General features: G+C 38.6%; 1 protein-coding gene and 1 non-coding gene across 2 annotated transcripts in view; one reads left to right on the top strand and one right to left on the bottom strand.

Annotated features, from left to right (window-relative positions):
• Positions 1-50: 50 nt before the first annotated feature.
• Manba (mannosidase beta) overlaps positions 51-8188 on the top strand; it is an 88302-nt gene continuing 80164 nt past the window's right edge. The window contains exon 1 of the mRNA XM_020158587.2: positions 51-236. Coding sequence (XP_020014176.1) covers positions 51-236 — 186 coding nt within the window. The remainder of the gene's footprint in view (positions 237-8188) is intronic.
• On the bottom strand, positions 6534-6606 carry Trnaa-agc (transfer RNA alanine (anticodon AGC)). The gene has a single exon. It is a non-coding gene; the product is annotated as a tRNA-Ala (tRNA).

Here is an 8188-nt window from a genome sequence, read left to right as displayed (position 1 = left end):
CTGCAGTGCTGCGATCCTTCCGTCGGGTCTCCGTGGCGCCGGCCCCCGAGATGCGTGTCCACCTGCTCCTGCTGCTCACAATGTGCTCAGCGGTCTTGGTGGCCTCGGTGGCCGGGACGCGCAGCTACAGCTTGCGAGGAGAGTGGAGGGTCCGCAGCGGGAACGGCTCCCTGGAGCTGCCCGGGATGGTTCCTGGCTGCGTGCACAGCGCCCTGTTGCAGCAGGGGCTGATCCAGGTACGGTGTGCGCCGACCCGTGCCCCCGGCTCCCGCCGCACAGGCGGGATGGAGACTGACCGACCCGGGCTGGGACATCAGTGACTCTGGAAAGCGGAAGGAAGTTTAGAGGCAGGAACCGTTGTTTCTACCAGCAGTTTATCTACGGCCATGGTTCTTGGCTGAAGCGTTAGGCAGAAGACACGTCACTGACAGGCACAGGCGGGAGGTTACAGTTTAAATCACCTGGACGCTTGCAGGGAACAATAACCTTTGGCCAAATCACATCTCTATGGAGAATAATTTTCTCGGTTTCTAATTTTCGCTTTTTAAAACTTCAGGGGAATTAGATTTGGTGTTGATAAGAATGAGACCTGCAAAAGTCAAACTGGGTTTGTCTGCTGGTGAAAAGCCTAAATATTTATTTTTTGGGGGGTGCTGTGCTGGGGATGGAACCCATGGCCTTGTGTGTGCTGAGCACACTTTGTACCACTGAGCTACACACCCAGCCCTAAAGCCTAGATAGTTTTTAAGGTTGGCTGGGTGAGTAAATGTACATTTTGCTCGGATAAGATGTACTTGTACTTGACGCTTTGGTGGGAGGCATGCATTGTCCCTCCCAATCCTCTTACCACCTCTAAATAGCAGGTGTTCTTATCTTGATTTCATGATGACATGGAGTTATGGAGCCCAGAAGAGTTTGAGAACACAACCAAAACCACACCGAAACTAAGGTGATCGAAATAGAATTCTAACGCAGGTGGCTCTGACTCTATAGCCTTGAATTTTATTCTATGTTCTGCTTATCATGGTGTTTTGAGAACTCAGGTATTTTTGAAGCATGGTGGTTGATTGTCAGGAGTATCTTCCACTTTACTTTAATGATTGGACAGTCCAAAAGCGTTATGCAAAGTTTTTGATGTGGTACTCATTAATTTTTTTCAAGGTACATAGCAGAAAAAATGTGAGTGTGGTAAATGACAATAAGCACGTATTTTTTAACTTCTTTCTTTTTCTTTTTTTAATTTTGTTTATTCATTTATTTTATTTTTTATTATTCATTTATTCACATGTGTGTACATTGTTTGGGTCATTTCTCTCCCCTGCCTCCTTCTCCCACCCTCTCACCCCCAGCACTTTATTTTTCATTAACAAACTCCATGTGACATAGCCCACAGACCTGAGACTTCTTCACTTGCACCTGCTTTGAGAGTGCCTGTGTTTATTCTTCATGGTCACTCTTTGCCTCATTCTATTAACTGAACTAAGCCAATAAGAAGTCAATTATTGTCCCATATTATAGGGCTACATATCAAGAACAAATATTTGGCTACAACTTAATGAGAAAGGTTGCTCATACTATGAAATAACTGACCTTTTCTCATGGGAGTAATTTAAATGACTCTGTACTGTCTTCACAAAGATTCTTAGAAAAACTAAGTTTGAATAAGGTGTATCTGAGCCTTCAGTGGTGGTGGGCTAAGAGATGGGTAGGTTTTTAGTAGTTAGGGAGCCAAGACCCATTGAGAATAATCATTAACATCCGTGTCATTTTGAGTGATATGTTATTGTTGTCCCTCTTGCTTTATTATATTGTTGCTTTTTGGTGTTGACCTCAGGAAACATTCTATTGTTTATTTCCAGCACTGGGCCAAAAGCTGTGTTCATACTATACTTGAAAGATAGCCTGGCTAAGTCATTCATTCATTTACTCATTCACTTAATTATCTTATAAGTATTTCATCATTACTTCTGATATAGCAGGCAGTATTCTACGTGTTTGAAATGAAGTGGTGAAAAACAGACAAAAACAAACAAGACACAGACTTGTCCCAATTACCAAATTAATAGATAAGAAAATTACCATATTAATAAATATATGATGACATGTGGTACATTGAAGAAAAACAAAGCAAAGCAAGCTAAAGAGATGAGAAGGTGAGGTCTGATTGAAAAGGATTTTTTTAAAGTGAATAAAGATAGCTATTTTGACCTGGTTACCTCTAAGCAGAGAACTTTCTTACATTCCTAACACAGAGGAAATCAAGTAGGGACGGGACAGGCCCTGAAATGAGGACTTGCCTAACAGTTTCCAGGAACATTAAGCAGACCAAAGTGTCTGGAACCCTGTGAGCCATGGACAGGAAGATGAATTCAAACAAACAGTAGATCACCAACGGCTTGTAAGCCATGGGAAGCGCTTTGATTTTATTATACATGTGATGGGAAGCTATTGAGGACTTTGAACTTGGAGTGGCATTAGATTTGTCTTTTAAAACGTCACTCTACTGTTGTGTGAAGACTACGGTGCTTGAGAATGGAAGCATGAGAGCAGCTAGAGGACTGTTGCAGTTCTGTGGACAGGAAACGATTTCTGGCTTGAAGCAGGGTGGTTGGTAACATTAAAATGGTGAGAGGTCTTGTGAGAACACATTTTAAATGTAGAACCAACAGGAATTGTTCAGTTGGATCTGTTGATGGATTGAATGTAAGGAGTAAGAGACAGAGGAGTCAAGGAAAATTTCCAGATTTTTGATCTGAATTGACAGTCGATGGAATTTGTATTTACTGAGACGCTCTGCGACCAACTTTGGCTGTTTCATAGGTGACTGTCTCAGTTTCCGGTAAAGAATCGCTAAACCTATGTGTGTAGGGGTAAAAGGAACTTTCTTTCCACTCCCTTACAGTCTGTAAGGGAGACTGACAAATTGACAGATTGATAGTAGAAAATTCATACAAATTTTATCATGTAAGCAAATGAGTATCACACAAAGTATGGAATTCAAAGAGGCCAGATGTTTGAAGCTCTTCATGGGGGAGTGGAAAGTGAGGACTTCAGACAGTTTTAAAGGAAGAGTAAATGAGTTTTAGGGGAGATGAATGGACCCGACCCAAAGAACAATGACTAGTCTGGTACTAAGTTTGCCAGGGCTCTGAGTGTCCTGCAAATTCTGTTCTTTTTCCCTCCTAGTTAATCTTTTGGAAGATCTAGTCTTTAGGTCAAGAGGGGAACTGCAGAGAAAGACCTTATGTTTTGAGAGGCAAAGAGGGGAGAGAAATGGGGACAGGGATGAAGTGGGGAGGTGGAGGAGAGGTGGAGAACATCAGGTCGACCTTTGCTGTACTTTAGGGTGTGATTTTCTGTGTCCAACAGGTGTCTTGGAAAGCCTTTTGCCCCCTGTTATTTATTTAGCTTACTGTTATGCCAGGCACTAATAGGAATTAGGGAAAAAAAGGAAATGAGTTGGATTCAAGTTCTTAGTTTTCGAGAGGTAATATAGTGAGACAAAAAGCCTAATTAATTACATAAGATGAGACTTTTGTCAGGAATGTTCTCAGCTTTCCTATGTGATTTCTTACTGATGTGAGTTTTGAAAAGCTTCTTTTTTTTTTCTAAAGTGTGCCAAAATTAGAAGGTACAGATAAAAAAGAAGAGTTGGAAACTGGCTTTCAGAGATAACCACTATTAAAATTTAAAAATATATTATATCCATTGTGAAATTTTCTCGGCACACACATTTATAAATATTTAGATATACAGTTTAGCAACTTTTTATATTTAACTTTTGTAGCACTCTTGCATGCAATAAACATATTTTTACAACCCAGGCTTAGTGGCTCTTCTTTCCACTACTACACACATGTTCTGTCACTTGTATCAGTCACTTATTATTGGATGGTTAGATTTGACCCTGTTTTTGTTTTTTTCGATGATCCTTTAAACTAAATTTTAGTGTACACCTTTAATTTCTTTCTTTTTTTTTTTTTTTGGTGGCATTGGGGTTTGAATTCAGGGCCTCACGCTTGCTAGGCAGGCACTCTACCACTTGAGTCACTCAGCTAGCCCCATCCTTAATTTCTTACGCAAATATTTAGAAGTGGAAGGGTATTTAATTTTCCAGTTCTTACATGAATTTCTAAGTTGCTCCTCATAAAAGTTGTACTAATTGTGCACTCCTGTCATCATTTTATTAGAGTGCTTATTTTAGGTGCTACATATGACTATTATTTAAAAGAACAATTGTAAGAAACCCAATTTATTTTCTAGTGAGGGTAAATAAATTTGCTATGTTTATTTCATATGCTCAGTGGTGATTTGGGGGTGACTTATCCATATTCTTTATTTTTCCACTGGCTAGTCATCTTTTAAATATAGATTTTAAGACCTCTTGCTACATATTTTCAAAAATTTAGCATTTATAAATGATGTATTTTGTCAAATAGGTGTCTTAGAGTTTTATGTATTGAAATCCTTTAAGGTGTTTTTCTTTTTTGGTTGTTTCTGTCTTTGATAGTGCATTAGTCCATTTTCCATTACTGTAATGAAATACTAGAGGCTAAGTAAAGAAAAGAGTTTTATTTAGCTCACCATTTTGGAGGCTGACAATTTGAAAGGCATAGTGCTGGCTCTTGCAAACGTCCTGCTGGCTATTTCACAATCTGGTAGGGTGCGTCCTGCTGGCTATTTCACAATCTGGTAGGGTGCATGAGAAGGAAAGAGTGCATGATGAGGGAGTCAGGAGCAACCTCCTACCAGGCCCCACCTCTTAAAGGCCCCACCACCTCTCAACATCTTCAAGCTGGGGACCATGCTTCCAGCACATGAAGCTTTGGGAGATGAATCACATCCTATCCATAACATGTAGTATGCTTAGAAATCATCTACCCTGACCCCAAGTATTTTTATGACTCCTTTTTTTGGAACCCAGAGTCTTGTGCATGCCAGGCAGTGCACTGCCACTGAGCTACATCCCCAGCCCTGATTCCTTTTTCTTTTCTTTTTTTATTTTTTTGGTGGGACTGAGGTTTGAACTCAGGGATTCACACTTGCAAAGCAGGCACTCTACCACTTGAGCCACACCTCCAGTCCATTTTTCTTTGGAGATAGAGTCTCTTGAACTGTTTGCCCAGGTTGGCCATAAACTGTGATCTTCCTGATCTCAGCCTCCCAAGCACCAAAGATTACAGGTGTGAGCCTTAGTGCCTGGCTCTTTGTTCTTTATTTATCATTACAATTTTGGTCCATTTGAGTGCTTTTTCAAATGGCTAACAGGTTGTTTATATCCCATGATTTGAACAGTCCTTTTTTGTCCATTGATATAAAATATTACTTTTTTCATGCACTAAATTCACATATACCAATATAATTTTCTTATTCCCTTTCTTTTAATCTCTTAAAAAGTATTATGAAAGTATAATGTTCATTGGACAAAAACGCAGAAAATACAAAGAAATAAAAATCAATAAAAAGCATCTGTAAAGCAGAAGTAACCACTGTAAAATATTTTGTGTTTATCTTTCCAGATCTTTTGTAACTATATACAAATACAAAATGATATAAAAATGAAATCATTTCCTAAGATAATTTTGTAAGCTACTTTTTCATTTCAGATATATAGAAATTATCTTTTTGTACTTATGTCTATAAATGTTAATTCAGAATAATTTATAGCGTAGAGTGGGTTCAAGACGTAAGAGCATCTGCCTAGCAAGAAATGAGGCCCTGAGTTCAAACTCCAGTCATATTCTTCAAAATCTATAGTTAAAAATATAGGTGAAAACCAAAAACCAAAGGACATTGGAGGGTTGAATTTTTAGGTGGGTGCTGGCTAGTTCTTACTACATAGGCAACCTAGAAAATAGAATTCATTATCATATAATATGTGTTTGATATCTTCTGTATTCATTGTACTATTCTTGGCCTTTCAGTATACTTGGTCATCTGATTTCCACTGTAGCCTTGCAAAACAAACAAACAAACAAACAAACAAAACCATAGTTATTCTCATTGACTGAGATTCAGAGAGATTATTGACCAGGATCACATATCCAAAAAATGGTGGAGCAAGGATTCATACCCAGAGATTATTCCCACCATCTCCTGGTGCCTATTGGCAGGATGAATAAGTAGTTAAGAAAGCAAACAATTATTGTTTTAGTTTTAAAATGTCCAATAAAAATAAGAGGGACAGAGCACAATATACTATTGTTCCAAATATACCACCAAAAGTATCCGCATTTAGTAAACGCAAGCATTTCCTGAAGGCTAACCCACACATCATTTCTGCCTCTTTGAAGCCTATTTATCTTAGTCTCTGTGTCCTAATTGCTCAATGGCTTTTCTTTTGCCCACTACCTCTTTCCTAATTTGCAGCTGGAAATATTGCTACACTCTTACCTGGTGGCATATGAATCTCAGTATATCCAAATAGCTCTATCACCATCCTCACAATCCTTAGTTACTCTTGTTGTGCCTATTTCTCTGTACTGCTTGAATTTTTCGGTATGCATATGAATTTCTTTTTAGTGATTTTTTTTTGGCAGAACTGGGATTTGAACTCAGGGCCTCACGCTTGCTAGGCAGGCGCTCTACCACTTGAGCCACTCTGCCAGCCCTTGTTGTGCCTATTTCTAATGAAACACAAATACTTCATTAGTGAACTAAGCCCAGAATCTTGGTAACATTTTTTTTTCTCATCTCACCTCTTATATTTTTAGGTTCTAGATCTCACAGAGCCAGTCTACACCACCTTATAACATATAGTGTTTTATTTGTAGAAGACTATACTACAAACATAGTACATACATATTATCTGTTGTGTATTTTCTCCTAGTCCTTTCTATTGCTATCAACCTAACTTATTGTTTTCTTTTTTCAAATAGAGGTCAGTTAATTTTAATGACTAAGAAATAGATAAAAAAATGTAAATGGTAAAAAGATATTTAAATGCAGGATTTGTAATCAAAAGCAAATATCCTTCTATTCCTTTCTTCTTGTTCACCAGTTCCCTTCCATGCTGGAGACCAAGACTGCACAATATGGACATTGGCAGAGGCATTTAAGATTCACACTATTAATGCTCAGCTTGATGGCTCATGCCTATAATTCCATCTACTCAGGAGGCAGAGATCAGGAGGACTGAAGTTCAAAGCCAAGTTAGTGAGACCTCCATCTCAACAAATAAACCACATATCTGTAATCCAGCTACATGGGAGGCATAGTAGGAGGATTGTGATTCCAGTCTGGCCTGGGCAAAAAAAATAACCTGAAATAATCAGGTGGAGGTATGGCTCAAGTGTCAGTGCACTTGCAAGCACAAGGCCCTGAATTCAATTCCCAGTACCACCAAAATAAATAAGAAATAAATAATCTATAGCACCACTATTCTGAATGATCATTTTCTTGCTTTTTATAAATTAGGGTTTTACCAAGTATCAATGTATCATAATAATTGATATATTGTCTACTTTTCTTATCTGTAAAATGAACCAGTTATAAAGCCTTTCTCTATTTAACTCTGTCTGAAGTAGTTATATCCAGGGTAAAGTCAGGTGTTGGAGTAAAGCAGAACTTCACCTGCTGATGAAAAAACTCCACCTGCTGATGTAGTCTGTCTATACGAAAAGGTAATGAAAGTAGCCCAGAAGTTTACTGAGAAAATGAGACCGGTCCTGTGTGCTCTGACGGCACATGGTTTGTTGATGTAGGTAAATAGGGTATCAGCTATACAAAACTAACTCAGGCACACAGGTGACACATCTCATGGTTTTTGCTTTATAAGTAGTACTGACATTGCAACTACTGGTGGTGTTTGTGACATGCCTTCCAGAACTGGGAAATGATTAAATGTGTGGTTGCTGAGCCAGATTTTTTAGGTCTGAGTCTGTGCTTCACCATTTAATAGCCATTTGACTCTGAACTTTGAACTGTTAGTAGATGGGAGTAATAATAGGACTGACAGTAGGATCACAGGCAGTAACTTTTAGTATTGCTATTACCATTGCAGATATCATCCAGCATAAAAATGTAAGTATATGTGGCAGGAGATACTGGAGGAAGTTGAAAGAACACAGACTTTGTGTTGCACAAGTTGGTGTCTTTACTGAATTACTTCAGCTTAGTTTTGGGACCTCAGAAAAATTACTTCACCTTTAGTTTCTTTACAAAATGATATTAACTGTACATGTTTATT

Source organism: Castor canadensis, chromosome 9 (genome assembly GCF_047511655.1).
Source record: "Castor canadensis chromosome 9, mCasCan1.hap1v2, whole genome shotgun sequence".
NCBI classification, from domain to species: domain Eukaryota; kingdom Metazoa; phylum Chordata; class Mammalia; order Rodentia; family Castoridae; genus Castor; species Castor canadensis.
This window is presented reverse-complemented; position numbering and strand designations above follow the sequence as displayed.